Here is a 26309-nt window from a genome sequence, read left to right on the forward strand (position 1 = left end):
TATCAAGTTTGAAAGCATAAAGCCACCTTTAATATTTTCAAAAATATTGCGGGTTATATTGAGTTGGAGAACTTATTACCAATCATATGTCAAAGCACATGCTATCAAAAAGCTGTACAGGTGCCCCAAAAGTTGCACCAATATTTGCGACTTAGGTTGGATAAAAGAAAGTTCGTACTATTACATATCGCTTCGTAAGTGTAAACACAGAGGCGAAGACTGCCTTCGGATCACCTGCAACAAAGACACAGAGACTAACTAATTCTTAAAAAAATCCGCATTCGAAATCCAGCCTCAAGTCAAATATGCAACAACTAATATGTGACGTGAGCCCTGCTGAAAGTCATTCACGTTTTTTGCGCCATTTGAACTACTGTTATTGGAGAGCCTAGTTTACCTTTCTTTTGTTAAATGATTTTTAATTGAATTTAAAAACAAAGCAAAAGTCATACCACGAGCAATCTACCTTGATCGCGAACATCTTCTAAGACTTTTTCCTGAAGAAAAAACTAAAGCAACCACACGACCTAAATAAGCGATAAATTACTTCGTTCATTAAGGCTTAAACGGCAGAATACGGTTGTATGATCCTTGCCAATCGCAGTTTCGAGAAGGCTTAAAAATCATGACAAACTTTAATATAAATTCCATAATTTAGTTTAACAAAGCAATAAACATTAACTGCACCTCCTAAGGTTGGGTTTTTTTTTACAATTTTTGATTTGAATACAATTCGCATATACAGTTGATTTAAAACCACGTCTGGGACTTGGTATATTCAAGTTGAAGAGAATATCTGCTTCAATGATTAAAACTACAATTATTATTTCATGCATCAAGTTTTCATTATCTTCCATGATTCGATTTAATATTGACACCGAAAGTTTTGCTTTTATCCTCTTTCGCATATAAGCTCAATTACACTTGGCTCCATCGGCGCGGCATCCAGACATCGATGAGCGGCACTTGTCACTGCTTCTTCTAACAGACAGTTGACGATGAGCTCATCTGACACGAAGCGTTCTAGAAAGTTCTGCAGGTACGCACAGTCCACCTGCATCTGTTGGAGTCCAAACTTGCCAAAGGTGCGCACTCGCACACATTCAAGCAACGTCTAAAACAGATTAAGCAATCTTTAAGAATATTTTTAAAGGGTTCAATCAATTGAATGAACGTTTCTTCATTGAACCGTTCCAATTTAGCTATTGAAGCGTTTGTTTCAATTTCTTTTGCCAACAACAAAGTATCTATCATAAAATTTACACAAAAAAATCATCTTCGGGTATTAAAATCGCACTTCTTCCCTTCGAAAGTAATCAGTTCACTATATTTTATGCGCGGAGATCTGAAGCCAACCTTGAGACAAATTTTGACAATTCCAGTCATGATAGAGACTCTATTGAAGTCGACTGCCATGAAGACGTCTACCTTCTCTGAGAACAGCTTCTGGATATTCGTGATCAGAGAAGTGTTAAAGTTCCTGTAACAAGTCAAGAAGATTATGCTACTCTTTAGAACCTTACAGAAAAACAAGCATCCAAGTGAGCCATATGAATATTTTAAACAACTTCCTGAAAATATGAACTGATTCGGCTCTTTTTTCAAAGTTTTAAGACAATTTTCGACATGAAATTTCATAATTATATCATCATGATTTTTAAAATAGCCGTTGAAAACCTTTTTTAAAAAATCTGTTATTATAACGCGGCGCCGATACTTAGTCATTAAAAGATTGTGTCATGGTCTCTTATCTTACCCTGCGGCGTTATTGCTTTGTGTGTATGGGCCTCTATTTCTGCTTGCAGTGCCACTGACTGCAGACGAGGGAGAGAATGTGTTGGCTCCGAATCGAGAGTAGCTTCTCCTACCCGAATCACTGCTTCGCTCCTTCCTCTTGCCCTCCTCGTACAACTGACCCACCTGTAATAGACGTCAATTATTGAACCTATCTGAGTCGCTATAAACAATTGGCGACAAATATAGGTAAAACATAGCCAACAGAAATTCGGAAAAGTCTGAAAAAAGAAGGATACCGAAAAAAATGGATTGATATATAATAAAAGAAATATATAATCTCGAAAAAATATATGAAACTCTTTGAAAACATATGGAGCTAAAACTCTTTGAATGTGCACTTCTTTAATCTGATTTATGAGCACTGGATCCATGGGTTATATTTATTCCGGGAAATCTAAACATTGAAATCTAGATCGAAACTAGAAGTCGTTCACGTTTTTCGCGCTTATTCCTTTACCATAATGGGAGAGCGCGGTTTACCTAAATTTTATGAGATGAACTTGAATTGATCTCATATAGTGCATATACACCTAGAAACATTATTATATATTAATATGTATGAATACACTAGTGTAAAATATTAGAGCAATTTACAACGTTTTTCTGAAAAACTAAGAAAAACTCATGACAACCTATATAAGAGACTGAATTACATTCATCGACTCTTAAAAACTATCAATCCGATGAACTCATTGAAGAAAGCATGGTACCAGGAGGTGTTTCAAAGGAAAGACCAGAGAGGTTCAGAGGCACTTTTTTATTAACCCCAAAAATTACTTAATCCCAGAAACACCCATTTACACAGAGGCGACGCAAACACTAGCGAAAACACGACAAAAAATTAGTAGAAGTTCGGCTTCGTCTCGGATTCGATCTACGACCTAGAGATTATAAGTCTCACGCACTAATCACTCAGCCACGGACGCTTAATAAATCACAAATACTAGAAACAAATAAAGCATAGAACAAATGCTATTAAATTTTCAAAGGCTACAGATCGTGATAAAAAAGCCACCAAATAAGTGAACATTTTTAATGAACACCTTTATTTGCGAGTCGGTTAAGAAAAAAAAATAATGTTCGTACTAATACACTACGCTGCTCGTTAGTGTAAAAAAACCCATTGTTTAAAAACATCCATAGAGTGATCCAAAATGGCACTAAAAATAGACATGTTAAGCACTCAAAATACTTTCACCTGAAGAACTTCCATTCACCACAGCTTTTTTGAAAATAAACAAAACGAAAATAAAACGATGAAACAAAAACAAATTCCCAAATAAAACAAGATCCTAGATAAATAAAATTAAAACATGCAACAGGGGAAAAAACAAAGCCCGCAAACAGTTTATGGGTGTGGTCCTAAGCTCAAAAACCATGAACTAAGCTGAAAAATAAAAATTTTCATAGATGCAAAGCACGTATGGACATAGCCAACAGATGGCTGGAAAAGTCTATAAAAAAACGAGGAAACCAAAAAAATGGATTGAAACTTTTCGAATTTTGAAGAAAAAACAAGCCAACAGACAGTTGGAAAAGAGTCAATAAACGTAAATAAATAGAAAAAATTATGATTAGCCCTTTTTCGATAAAAATTAACCCAATTTGAGATCACTGGATCAACAAGTGTTTTTTCTATTTCGCTGGGTAATCTTAAAATTTAATTCCACTTTCGAAATTAGAAGTCGATCACGTTTTTCATGACCTTTACACTTTCGCATTTGGAGAGCGTTATTTGCTTACCTTTTACCAAATAAAGTTGAATTGAACTTAGAAATTGCATATAAACCTACAGTCGTTCATAAATGCATTATTATGTATAATGCACTTCTTAAGTTGAAGCTTTTACGACTTTTTCCTCAAAAAAATTAACGAAAAATCATCACTTCGTTCTTTTACACTTGAAAATCAAGTGAAGCCTAAAAACGCAAATGAGTCATAAAGAATTGATTCATTATTTGGCCTGACAACGCAAATAATGAATTAAATATTTGTTATTCTTGGATATTGTCGGAGACAACAGCCTGTGCCTAGCATCCGTTAGGAGCACGAAACAACCACGCAGCCAGAGAACCAAAAATGCCACCGTCTCAAGCCCAGCAGTCTCATGCGTTGGGCGAGTGGAAAAGCAATGGAAGAGACTCTGGAGAGAGTACACAACCCATCAATCTTTTCAAAAGCAAATACTTTCCAAACAACTTTATCGCCAGGAGTTACAAATTAGGAGTTATCTTACATATTTGTCCACACTGGTGATGTCCTCCACCACTCTCTTCATCACTGCCCTGACTGTTCTGGGCTCGATGGTGTTGATCCAGTCTCTCGTCTCCACACTCTTCCGGATCATAAGACTGATGTGCAGTCCCTGCACCTGGAAAAAACAACACAATTGAAAAATCACATGTCCAACATCCAATCCTAATGCTAATCTGCTACTTATTGCTTGGTCTCATCTAGCTTGCTATGCGTTATAGTATCCAGATAATTTCCGATGTAAACTATGAGCGAAATGCAATCATAGATAAGCTCAGCACAGGACGAAAAGCACAAACCTCGTTACGATTACGGTTGAAACAAGGAAAGAACGACTAACATCAGGATTCATGATCGACATGACTACAAGCCACAAGTGGAATATAAATCACAATATACGAATAACTATTACCTTGACGAAATGCGTCACTATCTTCTTGGCGGTTGCCTGTGCCATGTTGGATAGGGTAGCAACAGGTGTCAGTGATGACTTGTCTTTTATGCGGAACTGTTCGTCGGCTATGGACAACATATATGATATGCTCATCTGGTTGTAGTCCAGACAGAGTCGAGACATCACGGCCAGAATAGTGGGCGATTGAGACACTGTCTTCTGCTCCATTTTCTCACTCATTTCCTTAAACATCGAATGTTTTTAATCCTTCTTTGACATATTTTGCACAATAGGATATATTAAACGAGTATTTGTCTCAGATCAGATATGAAAAATACAGGGTAATGATTTTTGCAGAAATAAAGTGCTGGATTGCTATCAGCTATTTCTATCTCATAGAAATTTTACATGGAAGAAGTCTTCTTCTCACCTGGGCATGTTGCAGAACGAACTTGATGAATTTCACCACTACTCCTTCCCTGACGTCACTCTTGGAGAACTCGTCACTGAATTCCGGGCGACAGGCAAATGTCACGTCGGGAGCCGCAAAGGACTGAAACATCAACAGTATAAATCAAAGATTCAAAGAGATCAAAATCGAATGTTTCAGTTAAACAAGGATAGCCGGTTGCTATCCAAATAGCACAGAATGTTAAGACCAAACTGATATAAGAATGAACAATCTACGTTGACAAAAAAAAAATTCATTTCGCAATTTTATGTCTAAACTTTCTGTTATTTCTTTTTCTAGAAATGGCCATAACATTAGGACAAAATGTAGGAAACTTCACTTACTAAAGTTAAATTCTGACCTGTTTTTCTTAACACAGAAAACTTCTTTTGACATACTTTTTCAGAATCCAATTTACGACTAAGAGGGCTTTTATATGATTCCACATTTGACCCTATGATAATTTTCCTTAAGGTAGACAAAATCAGAACAAAACAAGGACAGCCGGTTACTATGCAGATGGCATAGAATGTTCCGACCGTAGTCTTACAAAAATACAACAAGTTTTTTCAAATTATTGCCGTTTTTTTCGGCGTGGTGTGATAAAAGGAGCTGAACAAAAAACTGGAGATTAGGTAAATTCGACAGTCATAGTAAAATAAGAAAAGTAAAAGACGTTCTTTTTTTCAGAAAAGTTACTTGAAAACTGAAAAAAAATCAACAATCGGTTTTTCTCGAAAATGGGAATTTTTTACAAAATTTTATTGTGGTTCGAATCACGACTGTAGGTGATTAAATATGATATATCACTCAACCCAGTCCAATGATTATTTTTGGTACCTGATTTTGCGTGAAAAAAAACACCCAAATACAAAGTTCCTCCCCATTTTCAATGGTCGGAACAAAGCACTTTTTGCATAACTTGTTTGCACTAATTTAAGGTAATTCAACTAATGTTTTCCGACCACTCAGAGTGGAGAGAAACTCTGTCTTCGAGTGTTTCAGTTTTTCAACTTTACTCTATTTTTTATTCCGGGAAAAACTAGGTACCACAGATAAAGTTCAGATAGTTCCAAGTGGTACATCATGCCAAAGCACTGTCAATCGTGACTCGATCCATATTTGGAAAAAAGTTTAAAAGTATGATTTTTACAATAATGGTTTTTGTTCGCATCTAATAATTCTACAAAAAAGACGCACTTAACCTGCTCTGACTCTATTATTCGATTATTCTAATCCAACTGCTTTTAACCTATTTGTCGTATCCTGTCCATAGCAGTGCCTATTTGACGTGTGCATAACCCATAGCATCATCGTGCCTTTCGAAAGTTAAAAAATTTTTATTAAAGGATTTTTAAAAAATTGAAAAAACTATCACAATATTTTGTGGTATTATTGGATGTGTGGTTCAAGCCTTCAGTGCTTTTGAACAGCAACCTGTAATTCGTTTTTCGAAATGATTTTATTTCATTGAGTGGTTATTGTTTTACGTAATATAAATTTAATTGTCTTTCCATTTCTCAAAGGTTCTAGACCCATGGTTGTTGTTGTTTTTCTTGTTGTTGTTGTAGCTACATCGATCGCTGCTTCGAGCTTCTGATTGAATTAGAGAGATTGATTATGTTTGAGCGATAGAGAGAGTTGAGGAAATTTCGTTCCTGTCTGGTCATGTTGGTTTCGTCTCGTTCAATCTATCACAGCAGCTCCCCAAGTGTCTCTAGCGGCAAAACCGACGTAGAAGGGGAACCACCTTTTCCACTGATAGCGTCTCTGTGCTGGTGTCGGCACCTTCTCTCTGTATAGCACACTCAAGAGGGAGGTTTCGGCGTGGTATTGAAAGCCGTTCTAGGGGCCAAGTTTTTCGGCGTCCGGAGAACCGAGTGAAACTCCATGCCTGGTTCAAGCGGGCAGTTTTTAGTTGGTGGGGAGGACCGAGAAAAACTCCCGTTACGTGGGGTTATGTGATAAGCTGCAGATGTTTGGCAGCTTCTTCGGGATTCTCCCTCTCGATGGTAAGTGAGGTTGGGTGTACCCGGCAGTTAAACAGATGATCGGTGGTGTGTGGTCCTATGTAGCAACTTGGGCAGACATCGGGTATATTGCTGTTAAGCCTGTGGTGGTAGCTGAGGTGAGTTGAGTATCCGAATCGCAGCTGTGAAAGTGTGCATCAAGTTTTCCGGTCAAGTTTGCTTTCATTTGGAGATAAAGTTAGAGGTATTCTACCAAGTAGCTTAGACTTTTCGTTAAGAAAATTTCATACTTCTGTTGTGTGAAGGTTTTTGATCCCGTTAACATATTCAAGATTTGAGACGTTCTCCTAGTTTTCGTTAAGCAAATGTTCAATGTCAGGTTTAAACTTATGTTCGAGGTTTGTCTGATGTTCAGATTAAAACCTTTGTAGTTAGCAATGTGGTGGTCAGCTCTGTGCTCCTAGTAGCACCAGAGAAGAAACTGTTTAGAAAGCATTTCATTGTGTTTTTTAACCGGTAGAATTTTAGTTTCATCATGCAAATGTGTTATGTCACTCATTCTTAGGCATCGCGTAGTTGTTCTTAAGGCGTTGTTTTACTTTACTTGTAAACGTTGCCAGTTGGTGTAGCTAAGTGTGGGGGTCCAAATTGGAGCTGCGTAGTTCAGAACACTCCTTCCTATTACATTGTAAGTTACGCTGAATGTTTCTTTGGAGCAACCCCAAGTAGTGCCGGCAAGTTTTTTGACCCATGGTGAACTAATCCACCATCAAAATGCAGACTCATCTTATTATTTAAGTATAAACATTATATTCAACCTACATGTAAAGTTGTGAGCACTGCCTTCAATTTCTCCACCACATTTTGTTCCAAAGTTGCCAGCATGTCAGAAAGAGTGATGCTGCCTCCGGCTGACGATCCAGAGGGTCCCACTCTTCCGCCCGCAGACTGAACTGATGCCACGATGTGTTTGGGCGAATGAGACTGCTGTTGCTGCACTATCTGCTGGCGAAGAGTCAGAACTCCGTCTGCGAACAAAACTGAGGTCAAAAGAAATGGTTTCAGGCTAGAATTTTGAAGGATTTCATGCAATACAACTGATTTTGTTCATCAGAACTTAGATTTTCTTCTAATTAAAGAATTTAGCGGCTTTAATTTAGCGTCCCATTGGAGTTCAAGATAACATTTCAGCGTCACCAGCAGCTTTGATGTCCATTTAAAAAGGCAACTTAAGTTAATATAACCGTTCACTCCAATTTCAAAGCCGGAGTGTTTCTTCGAAAAGTCACATTTACGTGCAAAACTTCTTTTTACACTAGAATAATTCCGAGAGTGCCTAAAAAGGAACTTGAGTTTTCAAACCGAGGAAGTACTGCTGAAGTATCTGGTAGTATCTATTGCACATGGCTTTGCCCGCGTGACATATGAGCGCCAGACTGCGTTTTCCCACTTCCAGGGTCGAGATCAGTTTGTCCAGGGGCACAATTCGCCTGTAGAACCTATCCAAGGCCCGAACCAGGAACACAGTGCTGCCCAGCTCTACCTAAATGACAAATTAAAACTTTAGACGTTCAAACTGGAAGTCTTCGTACACAGGCGGTGAAGATGAGGGAGACGTTCGCTACAAAGTTTTTCTCATTCACAGTGAAGTTGGCTTCGTACATCATGCTAAGCAACTTATTAAATGCAAAATGTGCTTTACTATAATTGATTTACTAGGGATGAGTACCAGTCATTTGTAATGCAGAAAACGGTTCGAAATTTTTCGAAACTACAACTGCCATTCACATCAAATTTCATTTTGCTTCAATGACTAAAAAGGGTTTAAATTCTGTTTCAAGGGAAGAATATTCATTTGATCAGGTACGGACGTCACGATTTTAACATCCTGTTCCTGGTCATTGACCTTGAGGATAAATAACTTTTTTGATAATTATGCCATAAATTCAATAATCTCAACTGGGTCTGGACACGAAATGAAACTTCGAACATTATTCAAGACCAAACAGACAAACACTAGATGCAATTGAACAACTGCTCTCTATGGTGTTTTATTTCGATGCAAGAACATTTCAACAAACTAGGGTGTAACACAACCATCAAACTTACGTCTTCTTTTCCACATAATTCCGACAACTGAAATTTGGAGAAGACATATAAAACATAGGTTCAAAACAGGTACGTTATAACCAGCATAACACAAAAAATGCTGCGCTGATTATCGAACACTGGAGATCATTTGAAAGTCGAAATTTGAATGTTAATAAATAAAAATAAGTAACCTATTGAACAACTTATAAGAATTCGTTAATGACAGCCAGTTTATTCTTTTACTAAATTGACATAAAGGGCAAATAATCCATCACCACAACCAAAACTAAAGAGAAGTCATGAAAACTCAGAAAATCTTTCTTTATTAAAAATCTACGATTTACAGTTTCTATGATTTCTATGAATTACCACTGATAGTGAACGTCAAAACTTCTATGATTTACCAGTCAACGTCAACGTCATTACATCAAATTTCGACTTACTTCAAATTCAATTCTCTGGCGAATCAAGTCGATATATCTCTCCAAATTGGACTGAGCGAACTCATTCAGCTGATTAGTCATCTCGGTCAAAACATCCCCAGATGATCTGAATAACATTAACTTAATTACCTAGCTACTAAGATTTTTTTACTATTATATTAAATTTTCCTTGCGATTTGCTCAAGCATGTGATAAATACCATTTCTTGAATCTTTTCTGAACAAAAAAATCCGCAATTTGAAAACTTTTTTAAAAATTTTTAAATCATGCGCGACGCAATTAACAAGAGCATTAGCTGATTTAAAATTATTAAAAGTGCAGCTCAAATGATTTCACTTAGATCGTTGATCTATTGTTTCATTTTCTTGAGAAGGAAGGTTTGACAGGCTTACGTCTTCATGAACAAGTTCTGGTAGGTTGAGATGACCAGCGATATATTGGTGACGAATCCATTGCAACCTATGTCGACATACTCCAAAACATCAATGTACAGTCCTGACATATCCTCCTTGAACTCATTCCCACCTCCTCCTTTCTTTCCCTCCTTCTCTGATTCCTCACCGCCCGGAAGTTTCGACTCGTCTTTTTGAGCTTTCGTTTTTTCACTGTCCGTTGTTTGCTCTTGACTTGGAGATGTATTCTGGGGGATTATTCTCTTCACTTGACCTGTGAGTTGAGCTAGATCACCATCCAGCTTTTCTTGCGCACTGAAACATTACTTGAGACACTATCTCAAATAACGGAATTTATTGTCAGCCGACTACAACTTTTTCCAAAATGAAACCTTGACTCTGAAGCCTCTATATTGACAAATGAAAACGTACAGCATTGAATTAACTTCGACAATTAATTTTCCTTCAGGAAATTTTTAATTAACTTGCAATGTTCGAGTTTTTTTAATGGTCGTTGAGAAACTTCACCAGGGGCACAACAACGGTTCTGTGAAGAGCTGAAAAGTATGTTAGTCTTTTCCATAGTGGATAAATCATCTTCAAAAAAGCCCATTTTCATACACAGAGGCAAAGCGGAGCTTCACACCACTCGCGATACAACACAAAAAAAACATATGACCAAAACAAATAAAAAAAGTTGGAAAAAACCTTGTCTACGAAAATTTAAATGTTTATATGTCTCGATAGAAATTCATTTTTGTCAAACATGCCAGAACATAAAATTAGCAACGAAGCAAAATTTATGAAGAGGAAACAAAGCCGACAATCTTTGAGCAGACACCAACTGAACCAAAAAAATATGAAAAAAAAAATTATTTCAAGTCCACCATGAAAATAGAAAGAAAAACACTTGCACTTGAAACTGCAATGTAAATTGCTAGCAGCACAAGTATAATCCGTTATCTGCCAACTTAGCCGGCAAAATTAGAACAGACAAACAGAAGTCCGACTATTCAACTTTTCTCGAATTTTTTGTCAATTTCATTGATGCTGAAAAAAAACATAGTCCGGGCAGGATTGGAACCCCGGCCAGAATTCGAAAATAAGAGAAGAAGAGACTCAATCCCAGGACTCGAAGAGATGTGAAAAAAAGAATGCGTAAGAAAAGTCTAGTTCCCGATTACAAGACACATGCTCTCGCAAGTGTAAATATCAGAGAAATAAAAAACCCTTTGAGCTATTGAGATTTAACTGCTACCAAAATTTCGTCTTAACATAGTTTATACTACTCACTGTAGCAAATACTGAGCGCATAGTTTAGACGGAGATTGTCCTAGTTCCAATAGCAACTCCACAGCCTGTGACAGTTGTCTGGGTGACACACTTCTTTCGCCCAGTTGTGCTTCTAGTTTACTCACTAGACCAACTATGATTTCATCACATTCTTCTCTGATTGCTCGAAACGACGAGATGTGCTCGTACTTTTCAAGGATCTTCGAAGACTTCGTGTAGTATCTGCAAAAATAGAATATTTGAAAATTTCAACCTTCGTTTTTACAATATTTTTCAATAGTTCAAAAAGTCCAACTTTCAAGCAATTTTAAATTTTTCAGTCGAAATCAATTCTGATAGTGGGTAGGGTTCCCGAGACTAACCTTACCTTTTTTCTATAGGTTGCTGATTTTTTGAGTTCTACCTGAAATTCCCCTCCTCCTATACCATACTTTCACTCTAAACTCTAACCTAACTGCTTGATTGTAAGCTCTAACGTCAATACAGTTTGATATCCTCGACGGCAATTCGAACAGCAACTTCAGCTTCTTCAACATCCGGTGCACCCCACTCAATTTCTGGATCTGGTCTCTTCCAGTGTGGAGAGACTGGTCTATGCTCTGGGAGTGCCTCCCGATTGCACCCATACTCTCTCGCAACTCAGACATTTCCTCTTCCATCTTATGGAAATCGGTCTTCATTTTCTTGATAGTATCCGTAGCCGAGATGAACTTGTTGTAGTTTTCGTACACTAGTGTTTGCATGTCATTATCTAGCAGCCGGATTTCTGAAAAACAGCATTTTTTCAAAGCACAAAGCTCAAAAACTCAGCTCACATGTTTTCGAGTACGAATATCGGTTTTCTTGTTAATCAGCATCATAATTTTCAAACAACTGTAAGCGCAGTGCAAAACAGAGGCAAAAACTGAAATGAATAATGAATCATCTTAGTATTTCAATCCTTTACCCAACAAACCAGTCAGTATTAACTCAAAACTCACGTCTGACCATCTCGTGTTCAGTGTCCATTAGCTCAGTCAGACTCTTTTCTTTCTTGATCTTATTCAAATACAGATCTGGACTGAACGCAGAAGAGTCCAAATCGCATGGGTCTAGAGATTCCGAGGCCTTTACGGCTACAGCGTCGCTTCTAACTTCTGATCCACTTGCGTTCTCCGGTGAGTCAGTAGGCGAAGTTGCCGCAAGCCCATAGTACGACGCCAGCATTCCGCGATGACGACGGCCATCAGATCCCGTCGCGGATCCACCAGCAGGTGATGAAGCCATATATTTTTTATTACAAACCAATCTGACAATTTACTACTAAATTACCATTTCGATCTGGAAGGCAGCTAAATGATAATGGACTGGCCTATACTATGTACAAGCAAATTGATTTTCATTGAGTTCCAGTAAAATTTGTTTCATTTAGATTTTAAAATTTTCGATTTAATTCGTTCTACACTTTTCTGAATTTAAACATTTATGATTATGTATTACTTAGAGCACCGTATTTTTGAGTTCTTCAAGCAGTTTTAACCCATTGCCCCAACAATTCTCTTGCCATGACCACACATCGCTTCAACAAAAAGAAAGAACTAATCGAGAAAAACAAAGCCAAAACCTTTTCATTCATCGTATGGAAGTAAAGCGCCGTTACAGTCAACATAAATACGCAGAACAAACAATAAAACCCGGCAAATAAGCGGCGCAATAATTTACACAAGCTTGTCGGCAAAATAACAGGGTATAGCAACAAAATTGCAAAACTAAGCAGGAATGTGTGCCCCGATATGTCAAAGCCTTCAACCCAGTAGCCTCCGTCTAACATGCATGAAGACTCTTCTCCGATATGATCCAAACTTTCTGATGGAAGATCGTAAGCAGCTAAGCATTTCTCTGTAGCTCTTTTAATTAAGACGAAAAAGCGCGTTAAACAAAACCAGTTAGTTGTATAAACAGCTACCAAAATTACAGATTGAAAAATCTTGTCAAAGTTCAGTAAAAAATAACAGATCATAGTCAGAAGCCATCCCAGAGAACGCACAACATCATTTCCAGCCATAACAGTGGACGGCAATGTTTCAGCAGCTAAGCAATTTTGTCCAAAATACGATAGCAAAACGACAAGTAACGAAACAGCAATCGCAGCTCCAACATCTTGGCACATTATGTCTGAAATCAGATTTCTAAAAACACCTGCTAGTCAAAAATGCTACAAAACTTTGCTTCTTTAACTATTTCTAAACGTTTAACAAATATAAATTTTTTCCAATGATCCGAATTAATTTTTCGGCATAGCGATTAATTGCAGCAGGAGAAAAACTGTCTGAAATAGAAGAAGCGACTTTTAGTCGCAACACTCTTTGGCTTTCCATTTTCCTAGCCACTACCAAGAAAAAAAGATTTTGTACTCCAGGCAACGATTTTACCAGGTTGGGATTGAGGACCACGTGGGTTTGAAATTGGGTAGTTACCCAATTTCAACACAGAGGCAAGTAGAATTTTTTTATCTGTTAGAAAATCTGAAAATTAGAATTAACTTTCGAAACTTCGTGACCTTTACACTTCTGCTGGCCGATAAAGGCGTTTGCCTTATCTTTAACTTTGCTTCTTTAACTATTTCTAAACTTTTAACAAATATAAATTTTTTCCAATGATCCGAATTAATTTTTCGGCATAGCGATTAATTGCAGCAGGAGAAAAACTGTCTGAAATAGAAGAAGCGACTTTTAGTCGCAACACTCTTTGGCAAAGCCAGAGCCAAAGAGTGTTGCGACTAAAAGTCGCTTCTTCTATTTCAGACAGTTTTTCTCCTGCTGCAATTAATCGCTATGCCTGAAAAAAAAAACGAAAATAAAATCATTAGAGTTCTTATATTAATATTAATATAAGAACTCTAATGATTTTATTTTCTTTTTTTTTTCAGGAAAATTTGTTCACGCTCGTTTAATTTTTCGAGATCTGATTTTTTTTTACAAATTTAGTTTTTTTTTTCAGTTAAAGATAAGGCAAACGCCTTTATCGGCCAGCAGAAGTGTAAAGGTCACGAAGTTTCGAAAGTTAATTCTAATTTTCAGATTTTCTAACAGATAAAAAACTCAACTTTTCATCCAGTTTTTTTTTCAAAATTAGTTAATTTCATCAAACTAGTATCAATCATAATTTGTTCTTGAAAAGAGCTTCAGGGCCATACATTGTTACTTTTACAAGTCAGGTTTTTTAATGTTTTCTTATGTTCATTGATCCTTTTCCATCTGTCTGTTGGCTATGTTTTGACGTTTGGTATGCTTGCTAACTATCCAATTTCAAACCCACGTGGTCCTCAATCCCAACCTGGTAAAATCGTTGCCTGGAGCACAAAATCTTTTCTTGGTAGTGGCTAGGAAAATGGAAAGCCAAAGAGTGTTGCGACTAAAAGTCGCTTCTTCTATTTCAGACAGTTTTTCGCCCGACAGTTTTTCAGACTCTAATATATGATAAGTCTTATCATATATTAGAGTCTGAACCACGGATCTATGTAAGGGAATCGAAAAATATGCAATGGTATCGAATAGCCGAAAAATTCGAAATTTTACAACACAGAGCCAAAGAGGAGCTTCGCAACACTCCCAATTCCACAAAAACAGCATTGCAAGCTGGCAGACAGAAAAAGAAAGGAAGCGACTAAGTCCAACGTATACGGAAACATTTTCAAAGGAATCACAACTAAAAAAACTTCAAAATGTTGTCTGGAATGATGTTCTTTTTTCCAAAAACACATCAAAAACATTCGACGGCGTTTATTGAAAATTCAAATTAACGTACTGTGAAATCCGGTGGAACACATACAAATTATTGATCCCTCGAACCACCCAATATTAAGTTTGTAAGCCGATAAAATACAAGACGACATCATTTAGGCCGAAACAATTTTTAAGTAAAAAAAAGATAAAATCCGAAGTCAAGATTAGTAGAATTACAAATTGCAGGACTACAAAAAAGCAACTAAAAAAAACAGCCGAGAAAAAATCTACGATGCGGCAACTAAGCCGACAAAACAAGCAAACAAAAATCAGACAGTTTTTTTTGAAACGGAAAATATCCCGTTAAAAAAACGGCCCTGGTCATATTTGAACCCAAGACCTTAGCCGTCCCAGTCGTAATCGTTACCTCCAGACTATGTGTCGGAGACGCTTAGAAAAAAAAACATTTTTTTTTGAACCAAGATACCAAGTGAATCAAGTGATTCTGTTAACACACATATAGCATTGCAAGCAAGCAGACAGAAAATCAAACAAAAGTTACTAAGTCGAAAAAGATTTAGAACATTTCGAAAAAAACCATAACAACAAAACTTTCAGAAACTTGTCTGAAATGATATTCATTATGACAAAAAGACGATAACTGGCAGACAGACACAAAAATTGACGGGCAACTAAAAGTTGATTAGACTCCCGTTGAGCAAAATTATTTTCAATTGAAAAACTTTTGAAAGTTCTGAAATCCAAATTTTTACGCCCCCCTCTCTGGCAACACACAAAAGCTTTATCTAGTTTTCCTTTGAAGGGACGCTCAACTAGTTCACTTACTCGATAAAACATAAGCAAAAACACTTGAAGGCAATCAAACCAGCAAAAAAACGGAAAAACTACAAACTTAGTAAGTTATTAAATTACAGTTACAAATCAAAACTATTTCAGTTATAGTAAAAATTTCTTATAGCCTAGTAAAATCCGTAGCAAATATAAACAGATACACAACAGGTCGACAATTTTTCGAAAAAAAATTCCTTTTTGAAAAGAAGTTCTGGCCAGATTCGAACACGCGACCTTTACCACCTCAGGCGTAGTACTTTTCATAAAAACCATGTGTGTCTGGAAACATAAAAAAAAGTTTGATTTTGATGTGAGCCAAGCTTTCATTTGTTTTTCTATTATATCATGTAAACAAGAAAATTCTGTGAGGCGACAACTAAGCCGACAAAAAAATCAGACTAACGAATTTTGAAACCAAATATTTTGTCTTCAAAAACTTAAGACATTACTTCTTAAAAGAACTGCCAGTCGTAACAATAGACCGGTAGTTTAACTTAAAATCGCACGTATGCACGTGAATGAAGTCAAGTGATTCATTTGATTTTGTTAAACAAGTTTATCACCCGAAAAAAAGTATATTCCAGTTTGATAACGCTTGCTTATTGCAAGCGTCAGAAAGAACAGGGCCAATTTTCAAATCAAAGCTAAAAATAATCTCTGAGAGAAGCGCTATAACCCGATTAACGATAACATTCAGCCAAACAACTTCGTTTTTACACAGAGGCGAAGCTGTGTTTCGCAAACACCAGCGAGAACACAAGCAAAGGCAGCTGTAAAAATGCAAAAAAAAACCTAGTAAAAAGCCTTGAATCAGTAAAAACTCGGCTGCCTCTAGAATTTGATCTAAGACCAGAAGATTATGAGTTTCACGCACTTTCCGCTCAGCTACGGACGCTTAAAAATTCACTAGCCAAAAATAAAGCAGAGAACAGATGCTATGAAATTTCCAATGCTACAGATTGTGATTTTACGATGAGCGCCACGAAAAAATAAAACACTTTAATTTGCGAGTTAGGTTAGAAAAACAAGAAGGTTCGTACTAACACTCGCAAGCTTGCTAATGTAAATAACTTACAAACCACTTCTTAAAAAGATGCACACAAACCCCGTATTAAATGCAATCAATGACGCGCCCAACACCAAAGTTCTCCCGTTGCGTCCGTTTAACATTTCCTCGACTGGGGAACTGCTCTCTCGTTCAACACGGTGCATGTTAGCACAGCTCAGACCGGCTACTTTCCCTTTTTAAACACCCATCTTAATAGAAAAGACCCCAATGTACCCCCAAACTGTCCCCACTATCCGTCTCCCCGTACTACTCTCTACCTTTTTAACTGCCCCTCAAACCTGATTTAATTAAACCGAATAGATCTGGGGCTACAGCCGGATGAAGTAGCAATGCTCCTTAGACTCAAGCCAAGCTCGCATGGCACGCCCCTTGTGGGCAATTAACAACAGCAATAAGCAAAAAAAAACAGAACTCTAAAATAGCGGTCTGTGTCGTCTCATGCTCAGGTGATACCAATACGCAGAATTATTATTCAATTTAAATATACAAAAAAGCAAGTAGAATACGGGTAACTTTTTACAAGCGTAATCTCTGAACAAGGTTCTTGACGGGAAATATAGTCTAGTACCCGGTTGCAATGCTCTTGCTTATTGCAAGGTGATGATTAAATTAACCTGATCCTAAATGTAATTGGCAAGGTTTAGCAATAGGCAAAAAATATCCCACATTTAGCAATAGTCAAAAATTATCCTAAATGCCAGGCATGAAAAACCACAATTTAGTTTGATGGCTGCAAAAATGTGATATGTATCAACGTTTGTAGTTGCGGATACCAGTCCCGCAAAATCTCAATCTTTTTAAACATAAATCACTAAAACTTTAATATTATGTAGAGAGAAGAAGAAGAAGAAATGTTAATTAAGTTATAAACACATATAACTTATGAATACATGACACTTAACAAAATTAAAGATTGTAAAGGTTGCATCTAGTGGCGCGCTGGGGGAAAAGTTTCATGTGTTTTTCTAGTTTCTGATATTGTGCATGTGCCGTTCTATTTCTCAGGCGGCTTGTGGAATAGTCTTCACGTTGAGGCACGAGATGGTGTAAAATATGGAAGTTGTTTTTTCCTGCTTGTTGAAGTAGGCTGGCATCCGTTCTTTCAATTAGTGAGTCGATAGGATTAAATTTTCTAATGATACCAAGTTTTATTGCCTTTTCTTGAACACGGTCAATGGATTTTAGCGTAGTTATGTTTGCGCAAGCCCAAACTGGTAAGGCATAAGTTATTTGGCTCTCTATTAGATACTCGTAAATATGTTCCAATTCTGATAGTTTCATTCCAAAACTTTTGAGTCTTGACAGAAGATAACATGAACTTGGTAACTTTTTACACAAATTGTTGATATGTGGCTGGAATGTGAGTTTCTAATCGAATGTAACTCCAAGTATTTTCATTTCTTCGACATCTTCAACGTTACTCAAGGCTGAGGGTGAACATTGAGAGGGCGAGCTGTGTATTGTCATAATTTTTGACTTCTTATCGTTGACGAGAAAATCGTTATCTGAACACCATTGTTTGATATGCTGCATCGCGTTTCTAGAATCATCTTGCGATCCATAAACTGGTATGATAGTATAGGAGTCATCAGCAAACTTTATCATTTCAGCCGTATTTACTGGTTCCATATCTAATTTTGACGTAGCGATATTAAACAAGATCGGCCCTAAAACTGTGCCTTGTGGGACACCTTGACTTATGGTTGCGGTTCGAGATTTTCTGTTGTTGCATTCGGTAAAAACTAATCTGTTTTTTAGAAAGCTAGCAACCCAATTTAGGTAAAAGGGTTTATTTCTGGTGTGATTTGGCTCAATTTTTCTATGACAATGTGGTGTTGGACCCTGTCAAATGCTTTACTGAGGTCGACAGACAAAATTCTCACAGAGTCGGCTTTGGTCTTCTGAAAAGTCGCTGTTTGTTGTTGTAACGAAATCATTGCTGTTGTCGTCGACGCATGTTTTCTAAAACCATGTTGGTTTCTGGGCAGATAGTAGTTGTACTGTTCTGATACGAAGCAATTCTTTATCATTCTCTCGAAAAACCGGGAAATAACTGGAGTGATGGAGACTGGGCGGTAGTCGGAAGCTTCTGATGGTTTTTTGCCTTTGGGGATAGGGAATATTCTGGATCGTTTCATCAGACTGGGAACTATATTTGTTTCTAGAGATCTGTTGAAAATTTTCATGACCGGTTCTGCTAGGGAATGTGCGTTTTCGCTCCATACCCAAAAAGGTATTTCATCGGGTCCACATGCTGTTTTCCGGATTCTTTTGAGGCCTTCATATATTTGATTCAAGTTGAAAGAAGGTGTTTCTTTGTGTTGTGTCACTCACGATAGGTTCTCTATAATTTGTGGCTGTACAAATTTCGGCAAAGTAGTCATTCAGTGAATCAGGGTCACCCTTACTACTTTGACCCATATCTTTTCTACCCATAAGGAAGTTAACTTCTTTCCACCATGCTTCTGATCCTCGTTTATTACCAGTCAGGTTATTCTTGATTTCGCCTTTAACTGCCAGTTCTATTGAGTCGATGTTCCTTCCCTTTTTCTTCAACTTGTATTTTTTTATTCAAGAGGCACTTGAGTTTAGCTGTCATCAAACTGGGGTCTTTGTTAGAAAGTCGAACTTTTTTCTTGGGACAATAAACATCTAATAGATCAAGTAGAGTTCTGTGAAGTATGTTGAAAGCTTGTTCAGCATCGCAGTAGTCCAGGTTCTCTAAATTAAGCTTGTGTAATTGCAACCCAAGACGCATTCTTTCAGGAGTGCCCGTTTTTCGTATAGTTATCTTGGTTCTGTGGTTGGTTTCAGTCGTTGGTTCGCAAAACACTGCCATATGATCCGATAAGAGTAAACTGTTCAGTGTTTGTGGCTCTTTATACGTATTTGGGTCACTGCAAAGTATTTTGTCCAGTTGGTTTTGATCTCTCGTAGGGGGGCTTTTAAGTAGGTACAAGTCCGAGTAGTCTGTGAGAAGATTATGGTTAAACTTGTTCAAGTCTCCTGCTAATATGAAGGTGTTGTTCGGGTACTTTGTTTGCAATTCTTCACGCACATTAAGGATATATTCAGCAAAAGCGTTGTCTCTTTTTGAGTCCGGCGGGTAGTAGGCGCATCCAACTATAGTCGTCATATACGATCCGTTGTATTTCAACCAAATTACTTCAGCAAACGCGTCGATTGGGTCGGTGAACTTCGGGTTGTAAGGCACTGCGTTGAGTTCTTTTCTGGAGTAGATACATACACCACCGGCCCTCGTTTTTTGGCAAGCTTCGAAGTTTCTGTTCATTCTGAACAAGTCACAGCCATGGAAGTTTAAAGTGTCATCAGTAATTGTTTCATTGAGCCAGGTTTCTGTAATCAGGCACAAATCGGGGTTCAGTCGAGTAAGGTCTACAGTAAGATTGGCGAGTCCGTTTGGTTTTTTCAGTGATCTGGCATTGAGAAGTAGTAATGAAGGGGCCCTGCATAGTCATACAGGGACTGCTTCACCATCCAAAAATAGAGTCAGGTTCCGGACTTCGATTCTTTTCCGATCTGTTTTAGCGTCAATGAGTTCGCGTCGTTTCTTCAGAACTTTTCTTTCCAATAATCTTTCTTCTTTTGAGAGGTCTGGTGATATCCATATGTCGGAAGAAGTGCCAAGTTTATCCATCATAGCCTTTGAGACTAGTAGTTCAGCGTCACTGCGGGTAGTGAGTTCCACTATCATCATTCGATGACGTTGTTTATCAAGATTTCCAGCTCTGATAACGCTGTTAACCTTGAGTTCAGGAAAACCAAGCTTCGATGCAACATCTTTGAGTTTTTCATATCATCAGCTTTTCTGTGATAAACATTTTCTTCTGTACTCTCCTCAATGCCTGTAACCCGGATGGATCGTTTTGTTATCTCTGTCTGCACTGATTGGGGTTGGTTGAGAGAATGATTTTCTTTTGTCATGTTGTCCAGTTGTGCTTTAACTTCGTTCAGTTGCGCAGATATTGTTTCAACTTGTTTTTGGATAATGGGGGAGCAGTCTGGTTTTTCAGTTTGAGTAATGAGGCAAGGTTCACAAAACCTTTCACTCTTCCAATATGGGTAACAGCTTGAGCTGGTACTCCGGAGCATAGTTGATGAAACCAAATCTTGCATGCAAAACATTGGATAGTATTGGTTTTGCATTCTTCAGCGCATGCGCCACATGGGTACTTTGCGGTGTTTTTTCTTTCTTTGTTAGTCATTTCGATAAACTCCAGTCCGATAGTAAATAACAGAATACGATAGAAGTCGATAGCAGATGGCTGGTCGGAACGCACAACACGGCGCGTTCAGAATTCCATTGGATCTGGAACACACTATTTAATAAGTTTATCACAACAATTAGGCTCAATAAGGTTTCATAATGTTTCGATAAAGGGTACTAGCGTTTAACGCACCTTCGGTGCTTCGAAATTTTTCGACAACTCAGTAAAAACCGCATATATTGGAAACAACATCTGCAAACTTTTAGTGTACTCTGACTGCACCCAATTACAAACTTTAATTTTTTTAATTCCCATTTTAAAAACGTCATCTCAAAAACTTAATGGGTCTCTGGAGAAATTTGGAGGCCAGATTTGCAACCACTGAGAGTCCCTGAGAGCACCCTACTATAGGGTAAGGAATCCAAAATTTTGTGAACTTTTTTAAACCTAAGTTTCCCGGAAAAAAAAATGAAAAAAAAAACGTCTTATCTCGGAAACTAAAAGGATTTGAGCTTTCATATTAAGAGGCAAGATTTGAGACGCCTGGGTGTACGCTGACAATAAGGCTGTATCTTCATCAAGCTGGTAGTTTCAAATTTTTTGAATTTCTTTGTAGATAAGTTCTTTGAGAAATTTTGAAAAAATCAAAAATTCACATCTCGTAAACTAAAAGCAGTTGAGCAGTCGCGTTTATCATTTGCATGTGGCAAGATTTGCAACTCTTTAGAGTACCCTGACAACACCGAACTAGTGTTGGGAATTTCAAATTTCGAAAAAAAATTAATTTCAACTTTCTGAAAACTTTGAAAAAATCACAAAAAACGTCACATCTCGAAAACTACAAAGAATTGGGCAGTCATATTTGGAGGCAAGATTCGCAATCCTTGAGAGTACTCTGACAGGACCTAACTACAGGGTTGGGAATTTCAGATGTTAAAAGAATAATAGTAATTTAAGTTTTCTGAAAATTTATGAAAAAAATCACAAAAAACGTCATATTCAAAAACTACTAAAATTTGAGCAGTCACACTTGGAGGCAAAATTCGCAATCTTTGAGAGTACTTTGACACGACCTAACTACAGGGTTGGGAATTTCAGATTTTTAAAAACTTATAATAATTTAAGTTTTCTGAAAATTTTTTGAAAAAATCACAAAAAACGTCATATCTAGAAAAAAAACTACAAAAAATTGAGCAGTCATATTTGGAGGCAAGAGTAGCAATCTTTAAGATTACTCTGACAGGACCCAACTACAGGGTTGGGAATTTCAGATTCTGCAAAAAAAAATTAATGTAAGTTTTCTGAAATTATTTTTGAAAAAATCACAAAAAACGTCATATCTCGAAAACTACAAGGATTTGAACAGTGATATTTGGAGGCAAGATTTGTTACTCCTTAGAGTACTCTGGCAGCACCCAACTACAAGGTTGGGAATTTCAAATTTGGAGAAATAATTAATTAAAATTTTCTGAAAATTTTTGAAAAAATCACAAAAAACATCATATCTCGAAAACTACAACGATTTGAGCAATCATATTTGGAGGCAAGATTCGCGATCCTTGATAGTACTCTGACAGTACCCAACTTCAGGGTTGGGAATTTCAGATTTTAAAAAAACAATAATCATTCAAGTTTTCTGAAAATTTTTGAAAAAATTACAAAAACCGTCATATCTCGAAAACTACAAGGATTTGAACAGTCATATTTGGAGGCAAGATTTGTAACTCCTTAGAGTACTCTGACAGCGCCCAACTACAGGGTTGGGAACTTCGAGTTTTTTAAATTATTTTGTTATTTGAAATTTCAAAAATCTCAAAAATCGTCTTATCTCGTTAGCTAAAATGAAAATGATTCGGGCATTCAAAATTGGAGGCCAAATTCGCAACCCCTAATTCGATATTGGGCTGCTTAATTTAAACTCGGTAAAATAACCACTAAAAGCAAATTGGAAAATCGAAAAAAATTCTTAACCATTGCAATATACGATATAGCTTAAACATGCAAAAATAATACGTTTCGATATTGGGCTGCTTAATTTAAACTCGGTAAAACAACCACTAAAATCAAATTGGAAAATCGAAAAAATTCTTGACCATTGCAATATACGATATAGCTTAAACATGCAAAAATAATACGTTGAAGAAGCTTAAACATGGCGAGATAGTGAAGCCCGCATTTAAATATATAATAATAGATAGATTGGAAAATCGAAAAAAAATTCTTAACCATTGCAATATACGATATAGCTTAAACATGCAAAAATAATACGTTGAAAAAGCTTAAACATGGCGAGATAGTGAAGCCCGCATTTAAATATATAATAGATTAGGCTTTTTGCAGCGAAATATATGAAGTTATTTTCTCGAGTTTTATTTTAAAAAATTAAACTAAGTGTAGAACTTTTGAATTATTGAAAACAAAACAGACCTGAACCCGGTCCCAAAAAAATCATAGTAATATTCCCGAATAAGCATTGATTTACTCCTTAACACACTGCAACTTTAAAGAGTCTTCACTTTGTTTAGAAGTACTAAATAATTGTTATGTCAACACAGAAACGAGTGGAGCTTCGAAACACTTGCAATACGCTATCACAATAAGCTCATGTAAGCTAGCCGGCAAACTCAGACAAAAACCACTGTTGAACATGTTTTAAATGTAAAATTTTCCAACTCTTATCTCAAATGATATTCGTTTATGGGTTAACAATTCAAGAAGGACAATTGCCAGCTTTAAAGGAAAATCTATAAGCTGTAACTATAAGCTGTAACAGTAAAAAAAAAGTCTCTAAGTTCCTTCCTCCCCCAAACATGCACGCATAAGAAAGTTTCCGACCTTGAAACGCTGCAATGAGAAGCAGTTAAGCCAAAAAAAAACCTTTTGGGCAAAAAAATGAAAAACTGAACGTATGCAAAGTCGAAATTCGTAATTTTACAATCAACAAAAAATAAAAAATCTGAGCTGAAGGGGAATTTCATATACAAAGATGATTTAAATATATATATATATTCGCTGACGAAATAACAGAGTTGATGAAAGATTTTTTCGACGAAGTGATTTTGTTAGATAAATTGTTAACCTAAAAAAGTTTATCTTCCGACTTGATATCGCCGCTTGCTAATCGCAAACGTAATAATACTATTTTTGAAATTATTCAAAACATTATTCAGTTTTTTTACTTCTACTGAGAACTGTGCTTCTGTACTGTAACTTCTGGATATTGATTTTCAGAAACCAAAATGACGAGACCGAACACAACGCAGCTACAACCTTCTGAGGTAGTGTATGGTAGTAAAGAGCAGTGATTGATAACATGAAAATACAGAACACAATATAGACGCAGCTAAACAATCGGCCAAAAACCAGTGAGAATGAAAATGCTCCCTCGGATTGACGCAGAGAGGAATGGAGTAGCATTATAGCAAAAGTCAGAAGAAAAGTATGTCCTGAAATATCGAAGCCGTCGTACCATTCTAGTCCAGCTTTGATACACTCAGCCTTTGAACTTTGTATCGAAATGCCATCTTGGATACAAGATTTTGTGAGGTAATGAGTCAAATTGAATAAACGAGTGAAAACATACCAATTGGTCGTGTATAACAAACCCTGAACGATAGAAGCTATATTTTTGTTTCTCTGGAGAAGAAGGTAGGAGAAAACTGTTATCAACCAGCCTTGTGATTTAATCACGTAATTGAATTTTGAGCCGATTTGAGGACTAACAGGGTTCCGCATGCCATACTGATCTTTGACTAGCGATAAACTGGTAACATAAATAATCACAGCTGCCGACACGGTCAATTCTCTTACCGTCATGTTTCTCTGAAAGGAGGAAGCAAATTTCTACACAGACACGAAGCAGAGCTTCGCACTACTTGAGATACAAAACAAAAACAGTTCGAGCAATGGTCGAGAGAAAATAGGACAAGAGCCATTTAGTCCATAGAAAAATTGAAAAGGCGAAAAAAAACATCACAAAAACAACAACCTAAAATAAAAACAACCTTGCGGATTGAGCGCAAATTAGCATTAACCTGCTTCAATACTCAAACAACCCTACAGTAAAGTCACCAGAAACAAGCCACAATTTTGATTGTTACAATCCTGTTTTTTCTCGCATGAAACTCAATATGAAGACTCAGAGGCGAGGTGGTGACTCGGTAGAGCAGTAAAAGCTGGCAGACAGAAAAGGACTGAAAAATGGTGTAGGAATATAAATTACGAGTAGTATTAAAAGTATTACTAATTTTATTATACCCCTCCTGGTCCGTTCAATATCCGATTTAAGGTGCTTGACTCGGAAATTCGCAACTCGGCGGAGGGTCACTACAGTGGTCACTGTCGAGCCCCCCACAGATTGATATCGTACTTTCTGTACCAAAAGAGACACAAAACTTGTTAACGATACTCAGCAGTCGATTGTTATTGTCCTTGAGACCCTTCCTGCTGCTCCTTGCCGGACCAGTCTTCCGCTCTAAACCCGGGACCCTTCCGGATTGAGCGCAAATTAGCATTAACGTGCTTCAATACTCAATCCAACAATACAGGCACCAAAAACAGGTCACAATTTTGATCGTTACGATCCTGCTTGATATAAATGCTTGTGAACACAATACATCTAACATTAACAAATGGGAGGGTTGGATCACATCTCGTCTGGTGTGATGAATTTTAGATATTTTTTAAAATTATATTTGTTTTTTTCTCTGTTATTTTTGTTTTTTCTTTGTTCTTAGGAATTATACTACTTTTTGTTTGGTTTCTTAAGTCTTGCGAAAATAGTGAGCTCATGGCTGTATCTCAAAATCCCCAGACCACGGGGTCCTTAGTAAGAACAGGGCTACTACTTAATTATCGTAAGACTATTGTTTTGTTCAGTAAAAAAAAATCTTCATATCCAACGGAGATGGATCAACCCTTTCCCTCAACTCCTAGCTTCTCATTATCTGAAAATGACATTTCAGGAAGAAGAGAAGAGGTAAATTACCAATGTTATAAAAAGCGTTTGTATAAACAAAATAAAAATTAAGAGTTGAAGTTTGATATTTCGAGCGCCTCGGCAACGCATGCAGCATTTCCCCGTTGGACGGCGATGTCGATACGCTGTTTTAGGAAGGCGAACGATCTCTTTTCTCCCATCGCCAGGGCAATTCTCTTAGCGATTGCTGCTAGAGTTTTTTACGAGTCTTCCCCGATACCTCCGAGGTTCTCCACTGCAACTGGTTCAAATAAACACGATCTCGGCAGGTTTGAGTAGTGGTTCCGCTTACGCACCTCTGCTTGGTTGGCAACCGATGGACCGTCTTGGAGCCCGGTGGCGACGTTAGATGCCGCTAACCGGCTCACGCAGGTAAAGTCCCAGGCCAAAACA

At 37.2% G+C, this 26309-nt stretch overlaps 2 protein-coding genes across 2 annotated transcripts in view; one reads left to right on the forward strand and one right to left on the reverse strand.

The window, feature by feature from the left end:
• Positions 1 to 552: 552 nt before the first annotated feature.
• On the reverse strand, positions 553 to 21073 carry LOC134844446 (vacuolar protein sorting-associated protein 51 homolog). Its single transcript, XM_063861141.1, has 15 exons — positions 21050 to 21073; positions 12065 to 12404; positions 11535 to 11850; positions 11085 to 11306; positions 9792 to 10106; positions 9400 to 9505; positions 8975 to 9001; positions 8228 to 8408; positions 7688 to 7893; positions 4875 to 4997; positions 4463 to 4687; positions 4034 to 4168; positions 1757 to 1920; positions 1357 to 1480; positions 553 to 1114 (listed from the first exon to the last, which is right to left on the reverse strand). Exons 2-15 carry the CDS (start codon positions 12348 to 12350, stop codon positions 893 to 895), a joined length of 2652 nt encoding a protein of 883 aa, XP_063717211.1. The 5' UTR covers positions 12351 to 12404; positions 21050 to 21073; the 3' UTR covers positions 553 to 892.
• Positions 8540 to 26309, forward strand: part of LOC134844447 (double-stranded RNA-specific adenosine deaminase-like) — a 296612-nt gene continuing 278842 nt past the window's right edge. Inside the window, exon 1 of the mRNA XM_063861142.1 lies at positions 8540 to 8551. The gene's annotated coding sequence lies outside the window, so the exon portion shown is untranslated. The remainder of the gene's footprint in view (positions 8552 to 26309) is intronic.

The sequence above is a fragment of the Symsagittifera roscoffensis genome, chromosome 4 (genome assembly GCF_963678635.1).
Source record: "Symsagittifera roscoffensis chromosome 4, txSymRosc1.1, whole genome shotgun sequence".
NCBI lineage: Eukaryota > Metazoa > Xenacoelomorpha > Acoela > Convolutidae > Symsagittifera > Symsagittifera roscoffensis.

What these genes read in the sequence shown, in the direction of transcription:
- LOC134844446 (XM_063861141.1), bottom strand. Translation starts at nt 12,350, where the DNA reads ATGGCTTCATCACCTGCTGGTGGATCCGCGACGGGATCTGATGGCCGT. An exon ending in GCCAGAGAATTGAATTTGAA is followed by an intron (nt 9,002 to 9,399) that starts GTAAGTCGAAAT and finishes TCCAAATTTCAG; the next exon opens with TTGTCGGAATTATGTGGAAA. An exon ending in TCGTTCTGCAACATGCCCAG is followed by an intron (nt 4,688 to 4,874) that starts GTGAGAAGAAGA and finishes TCGATGTTTAAG; the next exon opens with GAAATGAGTGAGAAAATGGA.